This window comes from Recurvomyces mirabilis (genome assembly GCF_035927965.1).
Source record: "Recurvomyces mirabilis strain CCFEE 5264 chromosome Unknown scaffold_16, whole genome shotgun sequence".
Classification (NCBI taxonomy): Eukaryota; Fungi; Ascomycota; class Dothideomycetes; order Mycosphaerellales; family Teratosphaeriaceae; genus Recurvomyces; species Recurvomyces mirabilis.
The window spans coordinates 474,387-496,023 of record NW_027041950.1 but is presented as its reverse complement, the minus strand read 5'-3'; the positions used below and the strand labels follow the sequence as shown (position 1 = coordinate 496,023).

The following is a 21,637-nucleotide window of genomic DNA, read 5'->3' as shown; positions in this document are numbered from 1 at the left end:
TTGATCTGCAGCCCAGGTTGTGTATCACGAGGGATATCGTCGTCCTACACATCGATACGATCGTCTACTGCCACTGTGACTCACGCACCTAGACTCTCAATTGCAGCAAAGGGCTGGTCACGATGGACGTGAGGGGCCATGGTACTCTGCCATGTCCTTGTGGGCCAACTCTGTGAAAGCAGATTCCACTGATATCCTGCAGAAACTTGTTTGTCGCGCTCCTTAAGGTGTTCAGCAAGCATCCCTCAAGTTTCAGTCACCTTCCAAAGCGTTCCCATAACTAATGTGCTTGGAAGTGAACCTCGGAGGTTTTGGTTCTTCATTTGTTACATCGCACGTTACTCATGTCCATCACATTTCATCTACATTTACGCCTTCGCCGCACCGTTATCACCGACATGCGTGGCACCCTGCGCCAAGCTCTTCTTGCTCACGATCTTATATCCACCAACCAACAAAATCAGCGCCTCCAATCCAAGCACAATAGCCAGCGTAACCATAGCGCCAATCACACCATTAACAGCCGGGCTCAATCCATTTCCAGACTTCGCAGACGCAGATGGCGATGAGCTGGAAGAGCTTCCACCGCTAGTGCCAGTAGCCTGGTAAGCAGCGCAGGTTCCAGTAGTATTACCACAGGCCGAGCACCACTCCTTCGTAGTACCCACGGCAAACTTATTCATACCATTCGTGAAGTCGTTCCAGCTAAGCACATCCTGGCCGCTACCGAAGAGCGGGTAAACAGTCGGCTCGGAGATATTGCTCGTAGTACCGTTATGGAACATCGTGCGGACGAAGATCTCATCAGTGCTGGGGTAGCTCGAGCTGCTGACAGCCGTGCTGGAGTTGGTGAACATCTCGAAGGTCAAAGCGGAAGCATAATCAGCTACGCCCTTGAGTTCCGGAGCCACGGTATCGATGTCTGGGATGGCGAGGCCGAAGAAAGATGCAAAGCTGCCGTAGGCGCCGAACTGGATGCTGATCTTCTGCTTGCCTGCACCAGTGATTGTGCCGTTCAGGTATTGGACGACTTCTGCTCCGAGAACCATACCGCTGATGGCTCGCATGTTGTCGCTGCTGTTGTATGCCAAACCCCACTCGTGCGCGTCGGCGAGGGTACGGAGTTGATAGAAAACTTCATCGGTGATAATGTCGGTTGGGTCGAAGGAGGCGTTGTGGATCTCGGCGACGTTGATCAGGTCGTAGACTGTAAGAAGCGTTAGCAACTTCTCCATACGACAGAGTGCTCGGTCAGACTTACTGGTGTAGGCATTCTTGAAGCTGCTCTGGCTGCTGTTATATGTGCCGTTAATAGTGGGTGCAATGGTCTGATAGAAGCCTTCGGTGCTGTTCAAGTAGTTCATATACTCCGCACTGGTGAAGTAGTTGTTCGAGGAAATGGTGGCCTTCGCACAGCCAGATGCGCTCTGTAGCCAGCTGTTATCCTCGCTGCCACTGCCAGAAGTTACAAGCGAGATCGGGATGAGCTGGTAGCCATTCATGGGCGAAGTTATCACTGTGCCATTCTTCAATGTCTCGGTATCGAGGTTGGTGCCCACGGGAGGGTAGAGTGCTTGAAGGAAGCCCTCGGCGCTATTCTGGAGAACGGTATCGGCCGGTGCTGATACAGCGATCTGAGACTGCTTGACCAGATCCGCGTTGACGCCATTGATCTTGTATGCAGCATTGCTGGAGATGTATCGATTGCGGTAGTACTGGCCCGATGTATAGACTTCTTGGTATCCAAGATCTGTGAGGTTCGCAGGAGGTGTCATCTTCGCGGTACGATCGCCATGGCTGTATCGAGAATTACCTCATTAGTTTATGCTTCGTGAAGTGAGCTCCTGACATGGACTGCATACCGGTGGAACATGTAGACACCAAGGACAGTCTCATTGTTCTCAGTCTGCGCATAGGCGACAGGTAGAGCTGCACTGAGCGCTGCTACTGCTGTGGTAGTCCTCATGATGGCGGTCGTGGCAGCAGGATAGCAGACTCCGACGTTGGGTTAGGTGAATGGAAGATGATCAGAAGTCGAAGACAGCAATAAGATTAATCAGATACGATGGAATAACATGGACCCACTGCTACCCTACCTGCGCGTGGCGCCAATCGCACATGGCCGGCGAGCGGTCCCACGCCAAAAGGCAGTTCCTATCAGTGCCTGGTATTGCCCTTGGTATGGTCCCGTGGTCGGTGACCTGCAGTAGTGGAAATGAGCTCTGCTCAGAATTTACGGCGGGGTCGAGCGGGTACCTATCTTCTTCAGTCATAGCGGAGTGCAAGCGAACGGTCTAGGCAAGATGTGGGAACAGTCTTTTCTTTCAACTGCCGCTTGTAACTTCTGCTTCTCCGGAGTGCTTGTACTTCGGCGAGTTCAGGCCGAGCAAAGCTTGAAGCGCTTGATGAATTTCTGGGCAGACATTGTTTGACTGACGATGATAGACCACAATAGCAAGCGGTGTAGAAGCGATTCCTGGCTTTATTGAGCCGAAAAGATCCCTGATGGTAGCTCAAGATGTAGTTACGCTAAATTCAAATGTTCAAGCCAGCCCATATTTACACAATCCTCACCAGATCGTTTACAACTTCGGCCCAGAGTGAGCAGCCATACCCTTCGGCGCCAATGTGATATCCAGCTGCAACTCTCTTGTAGCCCTGCCACCCGGTCCCTTGTGCTCACTCATACCCGCCGGTGTATCCTTGATCGGCACAAAGTCAACCACCAAATCATCCTTCACGGCGAAAACAGTATCTGTCGCAAGCCATGGGTCGTCTTTGGGGTAGATCTGGGTGATGACAGGCTTGTAGTCGTCGTGGGTGACCATTAAGTGAATATGTGCTGGTCGCATGGGATGTCTATCGAGCGCCTGCAGGAGTTGCCACGAGGGCCCATCTTGAGGTAGAGAGTAGGCAGTCGGTCGTAAGCAGTACAGCTTATACTCGCCATTCTCATCCGTCTTGTACTTGCCGCGGAGGTTGTTGTCGGACTGGCTGTCTGGGTCTTGGAAGTCGTATTTGCCATTGCTGCTTGCTTGCCACATGTCGAAAGTCACATTAGGAATTGGCTTTTGTGTCTTCAAGTCCCGAATAATGCCGTGCATGTATGTGACTGTTCCCTCGTGTGGGTCTTGAATGATCGAGTCGCCGAGTGTCCTCCATGGTGCGTTTGGTGACCAGAAGGGACCGAGGATGGCGGCGGAGGTTGGTGAGTAGTCGGGGTTGTCGGTTTGAACGTAATTTGCGATTTCTGTGACAAGGCTGGATGCTGTTAGCTGAGGTTCCCCCGGTCGTCAGTTGCAGATATACTCACGATTCTAGGCCAACAATGTCGGACAATCTGTGCATCTCATTTCTCTTGCCCTCGGACTCTGCCCAGATCTTGCCAGTCTCGTTGAAGAACTGGACGCCCGCTAACCATTCTTCGGGTGTAAGATCGATTTCTCTAGCAAAGTTGTGTAAATGTTTCATTGCCGCAGCGAAGATGGTCTTCATGCGAGGGCTAGTGTTGGGTCCGCAAGTGTCGATGACATGCTGGGTGAATTGAGGATCGTAGTTCTTCTCGCCTTGAGGCATGGTAGCGGTGGTATATGGCTTGGTCTTGCTTATCAACTTGTCGTAATCTTGTGAGGATTCGATTTTGGATGACGGTAGATAGTGTTACGATAGAACGGATGGTAGACAAGAGTAATAAGTGATCACGACAGCAGGCATTGCGACCTTAAAAGCTCACCATTACTACAGTACAACGCGTCGAACGGCACTTCGATCGGCCATGACGTTCGGCACAGCACGCGGCTCACACGTACATGTGATCAAATCGCAATGATTCCGTTGCCATCCAAAGGGTAGAGGCAAGGCTTCGTCTCGTCCCCGCAGTGGGTTGCATGAAGCGACGATCGGAAGACGTGGGCGGCTTTCGTCTGGGCGGCAGAGACTTCTTCCGGCCACGATCTAGCGTTCACTCGCAAATCTCTTGTCATCAAGGCACAGGCTGTACGAGAATACTTCGTGACATTTTACGACGGGTAGTAAGAGGTATGCTCCTTGGCTCCGTCAACGCTGTTCAAGGCAACGCCTTGTGCCTTCAACCTCTCCAGCTCCTTCTGCTTCATCGCCATCTGCTCCTGTGAGGTGGTTAGCTGGCCTAATATCTCAACAGAATGCGAATCGAACTCACTCTAACACGATCAGGAATGATTCTCTCTCGTGGTTCGGTGATCTTCCAGTCTGGAATGCCTTCAGGATGACCTAGATCTCGAAGTGTCTTCTTCTCGACCAAACTTGGATTCTTGCCATCATAATTAAACGGCTCTTTGAGCGACACTGGCGGATTCGTGATGATGCGGATATCGCGTCGCAGATTACGAGAGGCAGAGTGCAGCATGAATGGATGGAGAATGTAGACATCTCCAATCTCACCTGTGGCCTCGACGAAGCTCGCATCGCGAGTTTTGGCTGGATTCGTAGCCCACTCTCGCCAAATCCTCCGGCGTTCTGGGTTGGTCTTGGGAATATCTGGACTACCTCGAGGCATCAGGAACGGCGTCATGCCTTGTGGGTGGTCGTACTAAGCTTTGTCAAGATCGATTACGCTAGCACCACATTACCGTACTTACCAGCCGCTCGGCAACCAGTTTGATCCCATCCGTACACAACACGGTGCCGCCACCCTTCGGCTTGATATCCGAGAACAGCGGGATGACCAAGAGAGCCTGCTCAGGACTGTCTAGAAAGTGGGTAAACCAGTCACCGTCGTTATGCCAGTTGTCCAACGTCCGAAACTCCAGCGGGTCTTCAGGCTTGAACTCCGGTTTGCCAAGATTCACTATCCACCCGTCCTTCCAGTCTCGACACCAATCCGACACCTTCTCCTCGCCACCCACCAGTTCACACATCGCCGCCCAAGCCTTAGGCGCAAATTCCTTGGCCGAGACGGCAGAGTGGCCGGGCATGTTCATCTTGTCCGGCGGCCATGTAGACTTGTCATTTGGATCGGCACCTAGTCGTGTCCAGACAGTAGATGTGAAAGCGTCAGACTTCTCCCGCGAGAAGCATTGTGGAATCTTGATATAGCCATGCTCGAGCCAGAATTGCTTCTGCTCCTCTGTAAGGGCAGGGATGTCACTGTCAATGTATGGCATCTTGAACTGACATTTATTGTACCGAATCGTTGGATTGGCAATCTACAACAGTTTGCTTGGCTATCTATATGTGTACTCCTGCAGGTAAGCGATGCGGAGCGTCATCATCCGTGGTAGAGTTGATCATCGTGGAGCGCTATTTAGCCAGACCGCCTAGGTCGGCATACCGAGCTATAAGGCTATAGCTATCCCGCGACTGCTTTCCTTATCTAACCGGATGAGCTGTACGCGAACAAGGGCGAATCGTGCTCATAAATCTCGGTCTTCGTGACGAAATCGACTCCGGGTTGCTAGTCAAGGGTCACCTTGAGAACGACGACTGATCGTGGTACTGATGCATCATGAGCCAGCCAGACTTGAGACGCATGATGCCTTCGATGCTGATATACTCAAGCAATGGCTAGGGTTATGCGTTGGCTGTGCAAAATTATCTGAATGCCTGCAGACACTTCGCAAAGTACAACATTGTCAAGCTATGCTATTGCTTTTGAAGGTGCTGATGATTGGAGTCGATGAGCTTGGCTCTATGACCTCGCAATATGGGATTCTGTTGACATCCTCTTTCAATAAACCATCGCACACTTAGCAGTCTTACCATCAACCCACATACAAATGACGAACATTCTTGCACTCCTTCAGCCAGCCATCGCACGCCCAGCAGCTTCGCCAACCAAGCCAGCGTACTCACTGAAGAGCACACCTAGAAGAACCTTCTCACCCTCGCCCTCCGCCCATCTTCCAGCACGCACAAGTCGCTGCTTCCAGCTCGCCTGCTGCTCAGCACTAAGCTCCTCCCAATGCTTAGCCTTAGCATCCGCCTTAAGATACTCCTCACGATCGGGATGAACGTCAACAGACAGGTCGGTACTATCGCCCGCGTCGCGTACAACTAGCGCTTTCGAGCGCGATTCTGAGTGCGAAAGGTGCGTGGCGATAAGGTCGCGCAGTCGTCCTGCGCCTGGTACAGCAGTGGGAATATTGTGCTCGATTGCCGAGGAGACTGTAGACTCCACACCATGGCCAACGGCTCGAACAGCTGCGACTGGCTGGTCGAGGTAATTTTTCACATTCTGTGGTAGAAGGCTGAATGGTCCCGATGAGGAGCCCGAGAAGCCGGAGGTGAAAGACTGCAGCAGAAAAGCTGTGACGAGAACCATGATCGTGGCAATAGCGATGTATGCAATTGTCCAGAATCGTTCGTCCCGAGGATGGCTGAGGACGTATCGGCTGTGCTTGTCTTTGGGCTTGAAAGGCGCGAGTGGGAGGGTGTCCACGACGACTGTATTGCCGAAAGAGATCGAGGCGAGGCGGACGTATTGAGGTCCGGGATGGCTCGCTTTCTGCTTGATATCTGCACCATCTACTGCGTCTGCAGCTCGTGTCGGTGAGTAGAATGGCGAGAGGCAGATCTTGGTGATCTGGTGTTCATGCACATCTCGCAGAGTCATGTAGCTCTTGAATGGTGAGAAGGTGTCCGTGGCACGCTGGTAGTTCGTGGTGTAGACTTCGATGCTGATGTCCTGGCCAGCCACAGCCACAATGACTTGCTGATCGCCATTCTTATCTACGTCCAGGGCGCAGATGTCCATGCTGACAGCAGACTTGATGTGTGATGGCAAGCTCTTCTGGAGAAGTGCTGTAGCTGGGCCGGTAGGATACAGATGGTAGACACGGAGCTCGGCACCGCTCTTGTTGTATTTGTTGACCAGCGCCACGATATTCTGGGAGTTCAAGAATCGCACCGAGCGGAACTTTGGTCTTGCCTTGATATTGGCATCTGTATCTGGCTGCGGCATCTGATGAATACGACGAGGTCCCTTCGGCGTCTTCTCTGTTTTCTTCGAACCAAAATCATACTTATAGGTCTGCTCGTAAACATCGTAGTCCGTGCAGTATACCAGACTGAACTCAGACTGCTCTGGCTCGGTAATGTCGATATCGGCGGCTTCGTCGCCTTCAGGCAAGTCGATTCGAGCGATCACGTCGGCGTCACTAGGTGTAGCACTCGTAGCGCTGAACACCACTACCTCGCTATCCCTTGCCATGCCCGTTGCGACAGCACCAATCCGCTTACTGCCATTGTCCCGCTTCTGCGCAGGGGATAGGCGCAAGACGCGCTGATATGTCTCACTCTTGTCCTTGGCAGGCCTGAAGAGGGAGCGCTGTCCTAGCGGCTTGACTGTGCCAGTGGCTACCTCTCCTTCCTTCTCGGTTTTCTGCTTCTTGCGAGGAGGATACGAGATCTCGAATGATCTCAAATGCTCGTTCTTGCCTGCAGCTTGCGCGTCCCGTGACGAGTTGACACCAGCAAACGTGATCAGACCTTCCTTGGTAGCAAGATTACCCAAAGACTGCACCGAGTCTTCATCGCGGGAGAGGTCTATCTCGGCCGCGGTCTCGATTGAAGCACGATTCGATATATCGAGGACAGTCTACATTCGTCAGCTGTGCCGAAACAAAGTCCTACGACCTCACTCACCAGTCTGTTGGGCACACCAGTCTTGCTCTCTCCACCTCCACCACCGACTACAAGGTAGCCACGATTATATGGATCGAAGTCGGCTGCAAACAGGGGATATGGCAGTGTCGCTTTCGCAAACGAGACACGCGGTTGACTGAACATGGCGAAGTGGGTGTTCGGGGAGGCGCTCTAAACGCAGGAAGAGAAGTGGTAGGATGATTTTTGTGTCCGGCAGCTAGAATATCTACAGGTTGAGTGCTCCTACTACACGTCCTTCTTGCTTGAACGAAAGCGCGCCTAAAATAGTGACGTCGAACTTGGCCCAATCGGGAAGGTAGAGCGCGACCAAGAACACGTGGGAGATATATCAATTCAGACCTGCCACCCAACAAAGCTCTCATCCAACGTCGGCTGCCTGATCCTGCTCTGACTCAAACGCTGATGGCTCCGACTACGAGACAAGTGCATCGAGCCATCGATCGCTGCCTTACTCTCCACCAGAGAATGATCAAGATGATGTAGCTCATGCAACTGCTGCAGCTCCTTGTTCGCCCAGTGAGCAGCGGCGCCTTGCGGAAAGGTCAGCACCCATAGCCACTTCCCAAAAACCTCGAGTCGATCCCAGCACATGGCGACGAAGACGCAGGCGAAAGCGAACGAGAGACCAATCCCAAAGATGTACTTGCTAGTATCACATTAGCAGGTTTCAAACGCTACAGTCATGACTCGAACTTACGAAGCAAACGCCAAAGACAACTCCTGGGCGCCTCCAGGATGCGGCAGCTCAATAATCTGCAAGTTGAAAAAGGATGCGATGAATGACAGCGGCAGGAAGACGACCGTGGCAATCGTGAACACCATCAGCGTCTGACCCTGCCTAGCACCCTCACGTCCTTGCGAAGCCATCTCTGAGCTTTGCTTGTAGCTGAACTCTGCTTGCACTCGGGAGTACCGCGCCTCGATAGCATTAGCATATTTCTGCTTCAGATCCAGCAGGTCACGCATAGACTTATAGATCCGATCGGCTTGCTTGTCCATGCGCTCGACTTCTCGTATCGAATGATCGACAGCCCGACGATTCTGCTCCAAGCGTTTCGAGATCTTTCGTTTCTTCAAGGCGATTTCAGGATTACCTTCCAACTCATCTTCGGACCCGAGAATAATTTCCATGGCTGAATATGCTTGGTTCAGTACTTGATGCTGTTGCTCAAACACCATCTTCAACATATCAAGCTCATCCCGGATATCCTTTACCTCGGAAAGAAGTGCCGTCTCCTGGCCAATATCAAGCAGTGTATCAAAGGCGCGCTCCTTCCTATTCGAATATGATCGTACTTCGTCCGAAGCCTTCCAGATCTCCTCCACTTGTTCTTTGCCACTTGGAGCGTGTTCGAGCTGCTCAGCACGCTGTAAAGACTGCTGCCGCCGCCGTAGATCGAGCGACACTTGCTGTGAGGCATCTGTAAAGGCCTTGAACAGATTTGTCTCGGACTCCATAGCTCGTCCAATCTCGCTCTCGAACATGTCCAGAAATCTAGAGCCATCTCGTGTAATGCTTGAACGATCAAAGGTACCGAAGCATCGACCACCAATCAGCACAGCAAGGTCGTAAATGCTATCCACGGCATCCCCAGTATTGGAGTTGATCTCTTCGATCGTGCTTTCCAGCACGTTCAGTGGATCTTCTCGCGGCTGTCGCCATCGTTGCGGAAAACTGGTGACTAGCAGATCTTTCCCAACCACCCACATCCACAATTGATCGACCATCAGGACTTTGAGTTGATCGGGAGGTATACCGTAGCGCTTAGCATATCGATATACCACCTGCGTGTTGTCGCGATACTCGGTATCGATTGTGCGATAAAAGGACTGGTCGAGTGTTCGACGCATGTGTAGCTCAGATATCGGTGGCTTGAGATGAGCTCGGATGAGTAGCTCATCGGCACTCATCTGGTGTACCGGATTCCGTGGTGAAAAGTTGACCTGCTTCTCTCCCCTCTCCCCTCCAGCAGTGGCTGAGAAAGCGACTGCTTGCATCTCCTGACGTTCTAGATCGGTCTCGAAGTGTAGGTATGGCGCGAACATGTAGACGCTGTGGTCCGCAGAAGAGTTGATATTACTGATCACCACCTTCCGCGATGGCGGCCGTGAATCTAAAGCGGCTTGTGAGTTGATTGTGGAGGATCGTCGAAGTAGTCTGGCATTTTGTGGCTCGTGTGCATTAGGCTGGAGACCTCCGTTGTTCTGCAGATGGCCGCCTTGGACAGAACCATCTCGCGCAGCGCCGAGAGATGCAGATAGCTCGGTGTCTAACCTTCGCATGGAAGGTCCGGAGGGTTGTGCGGGCTCGTCGGCTCGCAGAGAAGAGCTGTGGACGGTTGTGTCGGGTGGCGCCCGGTCGTCCTCCGACATTTGAGAAGACGTCTCGGATTGAGCAGCAAAGCTGACTGATAGCCTTGGTGCTGGCGTTGATAGAGGCGGAGCTGGAGGCATGGTTTCGTTGGGCTTCGAGCGAGCAACAGTGACGCACTGTGCTCGCATGTAATTCGAATGAAGCTTTGTTCCTAGTGCTCGGTCAGTCTCTGAGTTCTGCAAGCATCAGTGATATAGTCCTCACCGCCATGTTGGTGCAGGAAGGAGCGCTGTAGAGCTTTGAAACCTGGACCATCTTCCGCGCCTTCTTCGATAAATCGTTTAGTCAGTAGATCTTGACACCAGGTGACATTGTTCGACGGTAGATGTATCCAGCGGAATCGGGTTGAGCCGGAGCAGAGCGTGCTTGTCGACATCTTCTCCGCTGGGCTCGTGCCCGGAGCTTTGTAGAGAAGGTCGAAGACCTTGACCTTCTTCACCTCGTTGCCTCTTTTGTATTCACCAAAGTCCACTACAGTAGCTTGGAACTGTTCGGCTGCTGCTTTAGCTTCTTGTGAGAGAGCGCTAGCTTGTCTGCGCGACCAGGGCGCCAGAAGTTGTATGATCTCTTTGTGGCCACAAGATGCCAAGGGAGATGTTCGAATATGACCGCACGATGCCGCGGACAGTAATGGTGTGTTACCCGAGTTATCTCTCGTCAACACCTTCACGTTCGTATTCGATAATAAGTGCTCCACGACCTTGACATTGCCGGCATCACAGGCAATGTGGAAAGCAGTTCTGCCAGTATGTGTCCGCTGGTCAACACTCCTTGTCTTGGCAAGGAGCAGCTCGATCACCTCAACAGCATATTGCTCTCGACACGCAACATGGAGAGGCGTCCAGCCTCCTTCCGCCTCTGCATCCACATCAGCCTTGTGCTCAAGAAGTAAGGACACGACCTCTTTAAGTCTTCGTAGCAGCTCCGCTCGTTTCTGCTGCTCTTCCAACCTCTGCTTCTCCCGCATCTTCTGTTGTTGTTCGAATCTAGCTTTATCACGGGATGTGACGAAACCACCTGGAGGTGGGACATGAACTGATCCTGCGTCACTTTTGGGCTGGTCAGTGTCGGTTCCGTCCAACGAAGGCGCCAATCTGACAGCCAAGTGAAGCGCAGTCTTGGACTTGTGCTCTCGCGCATCTACGTCAACGCCGGTGTGACCTAAAAGTGTTCTCACGGCAAAAAGATGGCCTATCGAGGCCGCCCAATGTAGCGGCGTCCTTTTACGCGAGTCCCAGGTCTTGAGATCTCCTGGTTCAACTTTGGCAAGCAGAAGGCGAAATATCATCGGACCTGGACCATCCTCATCTTCAAGCCTGCGATCACTGTCACCGGTGAAATGATGCAGGACGTTTCGACCCCGATTGTCTTTCTTACTGACATTGGCTCCCTGTTCTATGAGCTTCGTCACCACTGCAAGCCGATTCTTCCAGACTGCTGTTACAAGCACTGTCCGGCCCATCTCGTCCGCAGCTTCTATGCCAGCATTTCGAAGAGAATTTCCGAGCCCATGGCGCTTGATCAATAGTAAGGCGACTGCTGGATCCTCGTCCTCAACGATGGACAGTATCAGAGCCGTCCTTTGGTAATCATCCCGGGCATCAATATCGGCGCCGTGGTCAAGCAGCTTCTCTGCACACTCGGCCTGGCGAGCGTACATCAGAGCCGTCCTGCCTTCGTGATCCTTCGGCGACGGATCCGCACCATGGTCGAGCAGCATCTGCATGACTGTGATACTCTTGGCAAGCATGAGTGGCGTCCGCTTTTTGTCATCTGGAGAATTCGGGTCCGCATTATGAACCAGCAACAGCTCCAGGATGCGGTGGCGATCAGTATCTTCTTTTTGTAGACGGTCGTTCTCCAATCGCAGCTTTTCCATCCTGGCAATTCCTTGCCTTGCGCGCTCCTCTTCGAACTTGTCCGGATTACGCACATTGTGCTTGGTCAGTCTTGGGGCATCTAGTTTGGTCTGTTGCTGCTTCTGAGGTCCTCGATCTGTTTCTACAGCCTGCAATAGAGGTAGTAAAGGTCGGCCTTTGACGGCGGCATTCGGGTTCGCTCCAGCGTCCAGCAGGTATTTAACAAGATCGAGCCTGCCTTTGTGACAGCACATGGACAGCGCAATTGCAAGAATATCATCGCGTGGTAGATCAAAGCTCGAGGCATCAATCACCTCTTTTAGACGGTCAAGGCTCCCATTGCTGCGGATGACAGTCTGCAATGCGCTCATGGCATTCGGTGGCTTCGGTGCATTGTTACCAGGCGTTATGCTGGGCTTGCGCTTGCTGGCCATCCTGAGACTTTCGCGCAGCGCTCGTCACGCTATATTCCGAAGGCACGCATCATGATCGCGATCACTTTCGTCGCGAAGTGGTGTCGACCATCTGGTTTAGTGATCGAGCAACGCGACCAAGCCATCGCGGCAGGGTGCGCTGATCTCGTCCGACAGTAGTACTCGGTCGCTAGCTGCAGATATGGCGCCACAGCGATCATGCTAATCATTTTGGGGGCCAAAGATGAGAGACCGCAGGAGAGGCCTTGGTGAACTATTCGCACCGATCTTCGGATTACTTGACGACGCAACCAAACAAATATCCTCGAGCAGTACCGTTAGACGGAGGATACATAGCCATTGTGGCCAATGTAATAACGGACGAGGATTGATCGCTCATGGCAAGAATGACAATCGCCCCAGGCTCCACTTTGGCATTGGCACGGCACGAGCCACTCGGGCATTCGGGCGCGACCGTACGAAGCGCACCTCCTTCGCAGGATCTCCACTTGGGCGTGTTTGGACTCCTGGACATAGCATGATGAGTCTTTTTCCCAACTCAGGCCAATGAGTAGATCATGTTGAACCGGATTATCAGCTACATCCCGCTGCCTCGAGCACATGACGTCTTGAATGAAAGATGGCATTATCAACGTGTTTGATAACCACTGATGCAGCTGTACTTGACGGCTCGAACATGGTGCATGATGTCTGTGTAAGCCACATTCCAGATGGCTAATAACGCGCTGTTTTGACACTCGCGTGTCCCTGCTACCGAGGAATTTAGCTTGCCCCTCCCAGAGGACCCTCAGCATCGTGAATGGAAATGTCTTTCGACGAGCTCGTCCTTTGTAGGTCGATTTCTGGCTGTTATCGCAGACATGAAGCTCATCCTCCCATGGGTAGCCATTGGGCTGACCGTACTACCTGGATCCGACGCATTCTGGCGTATCAACTGCGAGATCATTCAGACTGGCCGTGTCGACCCCCTTGTAAACCCAGGCACGGTAGCCGCACACGCCCATACCATCACTGGAGGCTCTAGTACGTCGGCGTCAAGCGCATAATCATGACCCAGCTAATCAGGAACAGACATCGGTGTCAACTCGACTCCGGCGGATATGGTCAACTCAGAATGCACCTCTTGCGAAGTCACAGCAGACAAATCAGCATACTGGACACCCCTATTATACTACTGGTACCCAAATGGATCATTCTTCCAAGTGCCGCACAGCGGTGCTGTCGTGTACTATCTTGGGCGTGGGCCGAACGTCAATAACACCGTGCCATTCCCACCTGGTTTTAAGATCTTGTCTGGTAACAAGGCGTTGCGGAGTTATGATACCCAGTCTTTGACATATGGGAATGCTCAATATCCAGGTCGTCCGATCGCGGATCGAGTGAGCTTCGCATGTCTGGTCGCCTTCGGCCTCAAATTACCGCCCAATCAGCCTTATATGTACAATGCCACACAGTGTGTCAATGGGCTGCGCGCGCAGATTGGATTCCAGTCCTGCTGGAACGGTATCGATCTGTACAAAACAGACAACAGCCACGTGGCCTACCAAAGTGGCATCGACAATGGCGTCTGTCCGCCTTCCCATCCAGTACAGCTCCCTATCATCTTCGTTGAGACCAACTATGCGGTCGGTCAAGTCCCGAATGCGACAGATGATAACAGATTCGTCTTTTCACAAGGTGATCCAACGGGCTACGGCTTTCACGGCGACTTCATCAATGGGTGGGACCCGGTCGTGCAAACAAACGCAGTCAACAATTGCTTGTACAACGGTGCACCAGATGGGGTCATCCAAGAATGTCCGTACCTCAACGAGGTCGACACCACTGGTGCAGCTGCCAATTGTCCAGAGCGGCGACAACAGGTTAGGGAAAACGTCACGGGTATGCTGGATCATTTGCCAGGCTGTGTGCAAGTGACCTACGGACCCGGTAGCGCCACTGCTGCACAAATGGAGTGTAATGCTAGTGTCCCAATACCATACATAACACCAACGCCAATGGGAACACCCCTGCCAACTGCCACACCCGTTATTGGGCAACAATATGGTCTGCCCACTTTCCAATACCTTGGATGCTACAACGATACTGGCCCTGGTGGTGGATACCGTACGCTCAGCAGTCTGGCATACAGCAACTATTCTTTCATGACAATCGAGTTTTGTCAGCAGTACTGCACTTCTAAGGGGTATCAATATGCAGGCCTGGAGTATGCCCAAGAATGTCACTGTGATAACAACCTCAATCCCACTGCTCAGCTGACTACTGCTGTTACCATGAATGAGTGCACATGGACTTGTGGTGGTACGCTGACCCAAGGTGGTACACAAGAGTAAGCATGTTCTATCTCAGCGTGACTATGGTGCATCAGCTAACAGATCTACCAGGTTCTGTGGCGGCTTGTCTTATATGAGTGTCTATAACAACACGAACAGTAGCTTCGTTGGCTTCGGAGACAACAGCAACACTGCTGGGAACACCCAGCCTTATGGTAAGTCCAGCCATGCACGCACAAAAGCCGCCCAGGTGACAAACATCCCTCAACAGTACCGGCCGCCGGATTTGCCTCGAACTATCTCGGCTGCTATTCCGACAATCATGGCGGGCGGGCTCTTGCGAACGGCGGCATAAGCTGGAACAACATGTCCGTCGAGGTCTGGGGACAGTACTGCGCTACCACGCAGAACGTCATCGGCGGCATTGGATATCAATACTATGGCCTCGAATACACTTCTCAGTGCTTTTGCGGCAATCAGCTTGGCGGGAACAACTCATTCCTTACGCCGTTCACAACGCCGAGTAATTTGACCTGCCAGACCAGATGCAAAGGGAAAGGCGCAGAGGTAAGCGCTCACGAATCTTATTGGTGTGTCGTTCGCCCTCGTTGACCATCCACAGATATGTCAGTACCACAGCATGAAACCAGACTGAGCTCAGTACCGTCCATGAATCCTAACAATGGCGTTTAGGTGGTGGCGCCAACGCACTGAGCTTGTATAACAATACTGGATACAATCCGCCGGCGAACAAACCCAGCGTCGGGAAGTTCCAAAGCCAGACATGCCTCAAGGACCCGTAAGCGATTTTATATGTTCGTCGAGAGAATTCTTACTAACAAGATGCGAAGAACCATTGGCGGAGGCCGTGCGCTGCAACCCGGTGTCCTGCGGAACAACAACATGACTGTCGAGATGTGCATCAAGTATTGCCTCGGCAATTACTACAATTATGCTGGGTACGCAACCTTTCAATCCAAAGATACACCGCTGACGAAGCTGTAGGATCGAGTACGGCGTGGAGTGCTGTAGGTAATGGCGTGCGTTAGACATAGAAGCTGCTGACACTCATCAACAGATTGCGGCAACCAGATCCTTGCATCAACTGGAGCCGTTATTCAAGCTTGTCCCGCCACCACGCAGAAATTGTGCCCAGGAAATCCTACAGTATGTCCATCAGTATTATGTGGAGGCGAAATAGGATGCTAACAGTTCTCGTAGGAGTATTGTGGCGGACCAGGTCAGCAGTCTACCAATCGGATCCGTCGTCTTCACATACTGACTATTTGGCAGGATATATGAAACTTTATTACAGCCCGACGCTATAGACGAGGCGAGAGCAGTAGATAGCCGTGGTATGCTTGAACTGTCCTTGACAAGAACCTCACTGGTTGAGTGAGGTACATGCTGCGTCAGTCAATCTCACTCCAAGGTACTTTACTGTTTGGAAGTGGTATTGAACCTTGCCAATTCACTTACCTAGCACCTTACCATCGCTTGAGCTTTCTCGCTCTACCTCACACACAAACAAGACGTCGACAAATCACGAATCGACCACCTCGGCACACTATGGCGCAAGCAACCGACAAGATCAGCGATGAGCGCTTCCTGCTTATTCTATTCGAGCACAAGAGCTCCAAGGTGTGACGTCCTCAATTACAGTATGAATGCAAGCTAACAGCATGAAGATGGAGTGGAAATCGATTGCTGAGCAGTGCGGCATGCGCAACGGAAAATCAGTGTAGGTTGAGTCCGTGTGAATCGTGTATCCGCTAACATGAAGTAGCCAAAATCGGCTGTACAGTCTGAAGAAGCGTATCGAGGCTTCCAAAGGTGTCGTTGGCACTGTCAACAGTGATGGCACTCCCAAGTCGGGCAAGAAAGGGAATGGCAGTAAGGCGAGCTCCATGCCTTCGAAAAGGAGAGCCGCTTCTGGGAATGGAGACGAAGATGACGAGGAGAGTACCCCACTCAAGATCAAGTCTCAGGGAATCAAGAAGGCTAAGCTTGAGGCTTGCGAGGAGGCTATCACGAAAGCTGAGACAGGCAGCGATGACGGGTGGGCTTGAGATTTGCGACGAGCAACGATGTAATGCATTGGGCGTGAAGGCGAGGTCTCCTCGGAACAGCCTGTCTGTCAGCTGACCAGCACCCGCTGAGACACATGATAGTGGGCTGGTTGCTCCGGAGATGTGCCTTCCTTACAAAGCCAGGTCACATGGACATAGCTTCTGCAGCTTCAGACACTTGAAAGCTTGTGCCCGATCACGAATTCCATTAACATTTGCTGCCTTGACACTTGACACTCTTCACAAACATCACCATCCCCCGTGGCGATAGCTTCTCTCACACAGACACCCAGAGTCCTTGCCAGTAAGACTCAAGCAGTGCCTCTGACTTGCAGTCGATAAAGCAACAACATCATGGCCAAAGACAAGGATGCCACTACGCCACCTGCCGTAACCGAGGAGAAGTTTTTTATGGCTATCATCGGACGGCTTGATGGCAAGATCGACTGGAAGAAGGTCGCCAATGAGTGCAGCATTGTCAGCCCCGCTGCTGCGTAGGTATGCACATGCCGAGCACGACAGTTCTTCGCTGACACAATATATTAGGCAGAAGCGCTTCTCGCGTCTCAAGGCCAAGCACGGCCAACTCGGTACAGCATCTTCGAAAAAGGCCAGCACTCCGGTCGTGGAGAGCGACGACCCAGAGGAGAAGCCGAAGAAGAAGAAGGCGCCACGCAAGACCACCAACAAGAAGCGGAAGGTCGAGGTGACTGAGGCCGAGGACGGTGAGGAGGAGATGCCGGTCAAAGGCGAGGACGGAGAGGTAAGCTTTACAATGTGCTATCACTTGTGTCTACATAATCTGACTGACCATATGCAGGCTTGAATGGCTCACGGCAGTGTCACACGATATGCCAGTGCTGGTAGAGGCATTTAAGCCAGGTTGCGAGAGACGACTGTTTTCTGCGACATGCTTGAGAATGCTTGAGGATGCGATGCGATGCAATGCGATGCGATGCGAGGACATGCTACTGCTTTGCTCTGAGAACATGCTTCTGCTTCTGCTGTCTACTTACTACGAGGAAGGGCGGCAAGTCCACTTTAAGCATAGTCCGTGGAGAAAGTGGATACCTTCAAACGACTTCACTTCTTGTTTCGTTTCCATTCTACATTCACGTCGAGCAAGACCTCGTGGTATTGGCAGAATCATCATGGATACTGTCGACGGGTATGTTCGTGAGGCTGCGATACATATACACGTCATACATGTCGGCAGCCATGGTAGGACGGTCGTCACGCGGCAACAGGCAGCATCTGCACCTGAAGTAGCAGAATACGCAGCAAGTGAGCATATTCCACAGTGATGCAGCTCACGTTCTCATCATCTCTTGCGGCAACTTCACTTCTCTCGTGAGACTCAGGTGTCGCGGGAACGGTACCTTGTTAGTTCCCGATCAGGCTATAAAACCTTCTCACCCCTGGCACCTTACTTCAACCTTTGGAAGCCGGAAACAAGAACACCGTCACCACCTCCCCCCCAACAATTTCCTGCTTGTGCGTCGAGCGTTCTATCCACCAACCGATAGCTCAAGAAGCCTGGCTACCTCCATCGTCTCACAATCCAGACTCCACCCGAAGAGCAAACATCAGAATGGGTGGCAACGGTAACATGACCTGGGATGGTATGCTTTCTCTGTTGTTCGATGCTATGGATGTAGCTGACTATGGTCAGCTGTGGCGGACCGCAAGCTTCTCCTCGGTGTCCTTAAGGTCCACGACATCAAGGTCGACTACGAAAGCCTTGCGAAATACATGGCCACGGACGAGCACAAACCAACCGCTCTCAGTGTCTCCAAGCGTCTCATCAAGCTCAAAGCTATAGCCAAGGACGAGTAAGTTCCTCCTTACATCGCAGCATTCCTGTACTGACGAATGCTAGCAACGCTGGTGGTGGCAACACCGAAGACACCGCCGAGAAGACTCCTCGGAAGCGTGGGAAGGCTGATACCACAAGCACGCCTCGCAAGCGCGCAGCCAAGGGAAAGAAGACTCAAGACGTGAGTGATCATCAGGAGGATGAGGACGACAATGAGGTGATCAAGGGGCAGGGCAAGGATGACTCGGAGGAAAGGCTGGATGATAATGTGTTTACCTGAGCGAGGGACACCCTGCCAGAGTTGAAGCTGCTTGGTTACAATATGGATGGAAGAAATCAAGGAGTGCTCCCGATGAGGACGAGTGAATGGACTGACTTGGCTGCGATGCGGGCTGATAGTAGGATCATAGTCCCACAATCCTCCTGGACTGGCCATGCTCGATCCTCCACTCCAAGCTCACTACCATAGATAGTCACGTGCTATTTCGGTGATTGCGCCAAAAGTACCTTGCGCTGATTGGCCATATCAACGCAATAGTGGAGCCGTTGAGCATTTTCGCAACTTCACCATTGCCTGGCACTTGCCATTTTCGGAACAGATCACGCCGCGCTAGCGCCACCATGGTCATCCGCAGGCGATATGGCTGGTCCGAGCTTTGTTGAGCTTCACGGCAAGGTGGTATAAGTTCCTAAGGTCTTTTCGTTAACGCATCTTGCTCTTGCAACAACTAATCAGTCCTTTCAGCTTGCGAGTCTGCTTTGATCTTTGCCATCTTTGGCAGCAACCTCTGTAACACCATGCTATCACGCCATCAACTCCGCCACATCATCAGGTATGTTCCTCTGCGCGTTCCTAGATCTGTTGGGTCAGACAGGAGCTCCACGGTACCTTCCAAAAGATTTGCTCTCTTCGCAACCCCAACTGCTCTCTCGATGTACCTCTCAAGCAAAGCACTAACACTTCTCCAGCCAGTATGAGCTACGCTAGCGACACAGAGCTGGAAGACTACCTCCCACTCGTGGGAAAGTCTCAGCGCAAGAGCGCAGCGGGTCGTGAGCTGATCCGCTGGGACCGTAAGTTGAAGCATACACTGATCCTTTCGAGCTACTACTAACACCCTCCCAGCTGAGAAGGACCAGCTTGCGCTTTTGTGTACCGACTATGTCTGCACCACCGAAGGCGTTGCCATCCCATGGGACAAGATCGCCGAGCTCATGGGCCGCTTGGTAGGCAAGCACAGCATGACCGGTGAGGCGATCAAGCAGCATCTTGCCAAGCTGCACAGATTCCGTGACGAGGCCGATCAATTAGTCCCACCGAAGCTCGACCGCCATCAGCGCCGCAAGCCAGTGACGGCTGCCAAGGCTCACGGCACTTCTGCTGCTCCTCGTGGTCGCAGACGCGCACGCAACGATGACGAAGATGAGGATGCAGCGCTAGTCGCTCCTGTTCAGCCGGGCAAGAGCCTTCTCTACTCCAAACCCGTTGCCAAGTCCAAGAAGAGTCCGAGAACACCAGCTACTGGTCGTAATGGTAGACGCAAGAGTCGAGCCATCGATGAGTTCCAAGACGATGGTGGGGACGACTACGATCACGATCCAGTGCCCAAGAGGCGTGTTGCAGCAGCAAATTACAGTAGCAGCAAGCGAGGTCGCAAAGCAAAGAGCAATGTCCGAGTTGAGGACGATGAGCAAGATACAGCTTTCCCAACACCAGCCCGGACGCCGAAGAGGCTTCGCCCACAGGCTGAGGTCAACTACTCTGAGCAGGCCTTTGAGGATCACGACGATCAGGATGTCACGCCAGAGCACAGCTTCAAGCAGGAGCAGTGTGAGTAGCATAGCATGGCATTATATTTCGAGACCATACTGACTGTTTGCTTAGATCATTCGCCGCCCAATAATGACTACTATCAGAGTTCTACGCAGTACCTCGGCAGAGTCCTCCCCTCCAACGGCTACGACGGCGTCCACCAAGCCAACTATGTGTTTGGTGCGGTCGAGGATACTTCACCTTTCCGTTCCTCATCCAGCAGTGGAAACACGCCAGGTACGGCCAGTGGTGGCCTCCGCTACGACCAGCAAACGCCATACCAGCTGCAGACACCACGCTCTATTACCACACCCACCGACCTTGGTGACTCTGCCACGTTTCCGCGATTCGGCCAGGGACATCTCAATGGGTACCCGGGCTTCGAGTTTCCCATTCTGCCACAATTCTCAATGAACGACATCGGTCGCGCCGCCAATCTCATGCTCGACTCTCAGCCGGAACGCAACTCCAACGTTTTCGGCCACGCCTTTGCCGAGCCGAAGCAGACGAGTAGTGCTCAACACGACTCCGACAATACGCCTGCTCAGTACGACCATACGAACACTTACCTTCCGGCCTACGGCATCGATGCCCTGCAATCCGCTGATCACTTCTTGGCCGTCCATCCCCCTAGAACCAAAGTCAAACGCAACGGCAACGGCGACATTGACGAGCATCTGACCACTTCGCATGAGCATGGAGTTTCACCACCCCACTACAGCTTCGACAGCGGCCTTTTCGACATCGGTGACGGTGACTCCAAGGGTGCGCTTGACGAGTCGTTCGGTCAGCTGCTGAACGACCAAGCGAGCTTTACGTAGGACTGCACTGGTCGAGTGAACTCTGATCAGCACCCAGAGCTACACACCCAGGGCATCTTCACGCGAGCAACGACTTACGACTAACGACGACATGAGCTATACTTACCTTGGCATACCTATCTATCTGCCAACGTCGGGGGTGTTCTTTGCATTACGCCACTGGCCGTGGCGAAGGTGAATCCTTCATCTCTGCTTCTTCTGCTCTTTTAATTTTCCGTTAGTGCTTTGACATTCTCAGAGGTAGCCAAATGCAACCCCAACTGGTCGCGACTCCTTTGGGAGATGCAAGGCAGGAGTTCAGCAGGAGGAGGATGCTTCTGCTCCTATTCGGAATGTTTGTATATTATCAAAAGTATTACCACTCAGTCCATGCGAAAAGCCGCATGTACGAGGATGTAGTCCTTGTAGAGTTTTGCATGTCGTGATGTTCCGAATGTGCAGAAACAGGTGTTGTCTGTCGTACAAGAACGTTTCGTCCACCAAGTGAACGCCAACCAAAAGTGCCCCACATTGAATCATGAATATCGATTGCTC

At 52.5% G+C, this 21,637-nt stretch overlaps 10 protein-coding genes across 10 annotated transcripts; 5 read left to right on the top strand and 5 right to left on the bottom strand.

Moving 5' to 3' along the window:
• Window positions 1-368: 368 nt before the first annotated feature.
• On the bottom strand, window positions 369-1,966 carry LTS14_006459 (uncharacterized protein; the record flags this gene model as incomplete). Its single annotated transcript, XM_064839155.1, has 3 exons — window positions 369-1,207; window positions 1,262-1,797; window positions 1,863-1,966. The coding sequence occupies 3 exons, from the start codon at window positions 1,964-1,966 to the stop codon at window positions 369-371; spliced, it is 1,479 nt and encodes a 492-aa protein (XP_064693403.1).
• Window positions 1,967-2,582: 616 nt separating this feature from the next.
• Window positions 2,583-3,576, bottom strand: LTS14_006458 (uncharacterized protein; the record flags this gene model as incomplete). The annotated part of the gene is made up of 2 exons (XM_064839154.1): window positions 2,583-3,261; window positions 3,314-3,576. The coding sequence occupies 2 exons, from the start codon at window positions 3,574-3,576 to the stop codon at window positions 2,583-2,585; spliced, it is 942 nt and encodes a 313-aa protein (XP_064693402.1).
• A 443-nt stretch (window positions 3,577-4,019) lies between these two features.
• On the bottom strand, window positions 4,020-5,144 carry LTS14_006457 (uncharacterized protein; the record flags this gene model as incomplete). Its single annotated transcript, XM_064839153.1, has 3 exons — window positions 4,020-4,127; window positions 4,181-4,570; window positions 4,620-5,144. 3 exons carry the CDS (start codon window positions 5,142-5,144, stop codon window positions 4,020-4,022), a joined length of 1,023 nt encoding a protein of 340 aa, XP_064693401.1.
• Window positions 5,145-5,779: 635 nt separating this feature from the next.
• On the bottom strand, window positions 5,780-7,767 carry LTS14_006456 (uncharacterized protein; the record flags this gene model as incomplete). The annotated part of the gene is made up of 2 exons (XM_064839152.1): window positions 5,780-7,576; window positions 7,624-7,767. 2 exons carry the CDS (start codon window positions 7,765-7,767, stop codon window positions 5,780-5,782), a joined length of 1,941 nt encoding a protein of 646 aa, XP_064693400.1.
• Window positions 7,768-7,977: 210 nt separating this feature from the next.
• On the bottom strand, window positions 7,978-12,311 carry LTS14_006455 (uncharacterized protein; the record flags this gene model as incomplete). Its single annotated transcript, XM_064839151.1, has 3 exons — window positions 7,978-8,290; window positions 8,342-10,169; window positions 10,223-12,311. 3 exons carry the CDS (start codon window positions 12,309-12,311, stop codon window positions 7,978-7,980), a joined length of 4,230 nt encoding a protein of 1,409 aa, XP_064693399.1.
• Window positions 12,312-13,171: 860 nt separating this feature from the next.
• LTS14_006454 (uncharacterized protein) lies at window positions 13,172-15,866 on the top strand (the record flags this gene model as incomplete). Its single annotated transcript, XM_064839150.1, has 9 exons — window positions 13,172-13,334; window positions 13,383-14,640; window positions 14,696-14,799; window positions 14,856-15,107; window positions 15,278-15,383; window positions 15,436-15,543; window positions 15,590-15,612; window positions 15,663-15,751; window positions 15,825-15,866. 9 exons carry the CDS (start codon window positions 13,172-13,174, stop codon window positions 15,864-15,866), a joined length of 2,145 nt encoding a protein of 714 aa, XP_064693398.1.
• A 287-nt stretch (window positions 15,867-16,153) lies between these two features.
• Window positions 16,154-16,653, top strand: LTS14_006453 (uncharacterized protein; the record flags this gene model as incomplete). The annotated part of the gene is made up of 3 exons (XM_064839149.1): window positions 16,154-16,225; window positions 16,273-16,325; window positions 16,389-16,653. The coding sequence occupies 3 exons, from the start codon at window positions 16,154-16,156 to the stop codon at window positions 16,651-16,653; spliced, it is 390 nt and encodes a 129-aa protein (XP_064693397.1).
• Window positions 16,654-17,007: 354 nt separating this feature from the next.
• LTS14_006452 (uncharacterized protein) lies at window positions 17,008-17,479 on the top strand (the record flags this gene model as incomplete). Its single annotated transcript, XM_064839148.1, has 3 exons — window positions 17,008-17,147; window positions 17,200-17,416; window positions 17,474-17,479. 3 exons carry the CDS (start codon window positions 17,008-17,010, stop codon window positions 17,477-17,479), a joined length of 363 nt encoding a protein of 120 aa, XP_064693396.1.
• Window positions 17,480-18,244: 765 nt separating this feature from the next.
• LTS14_006451 (uncharacterized protein) lies at window positions 18,245-18,749 on the top strand (the record flags this gene model as incomplete). The annotated part of the gene is made up of 3 exons (XM_064839147.1): window positions 18,245-18,275; window positions 18,326-18,485; window positions 18,533-18,749. The coding sequence occupies 3 exons, from the start codon at window positions 18,245-18,247 to the stop codon at window positions 18,747-18,749; spliced, it is 408 nt and encodes a 135-aa protein (XP_064693395.1).
• A 694-nt stretch (window positions 18,750-19,443) lies between these two features.
• LTS14_006450 (uncharacterized protein) lies at window positions 19,444-21,103 on the top strand (the record flags this gene model as incomplete). Its single annotated transcript, XM_064839146.1, has 3 exons — window positions 19,444-19,543; window positions 19,596-20,300; window positions 20,355-21,103. The coding sequence occupies 3 exons, from the start codon at window positions 19,444-19,446 to the stop codon at window positions 21,101-21,103; spliced, it is 1,554 nt and encodes a 517-aa protein (XP_064693394.1).
• Between the last annotated feature and the right edge of the window lie 534 nt (window positions 21,104-21,637).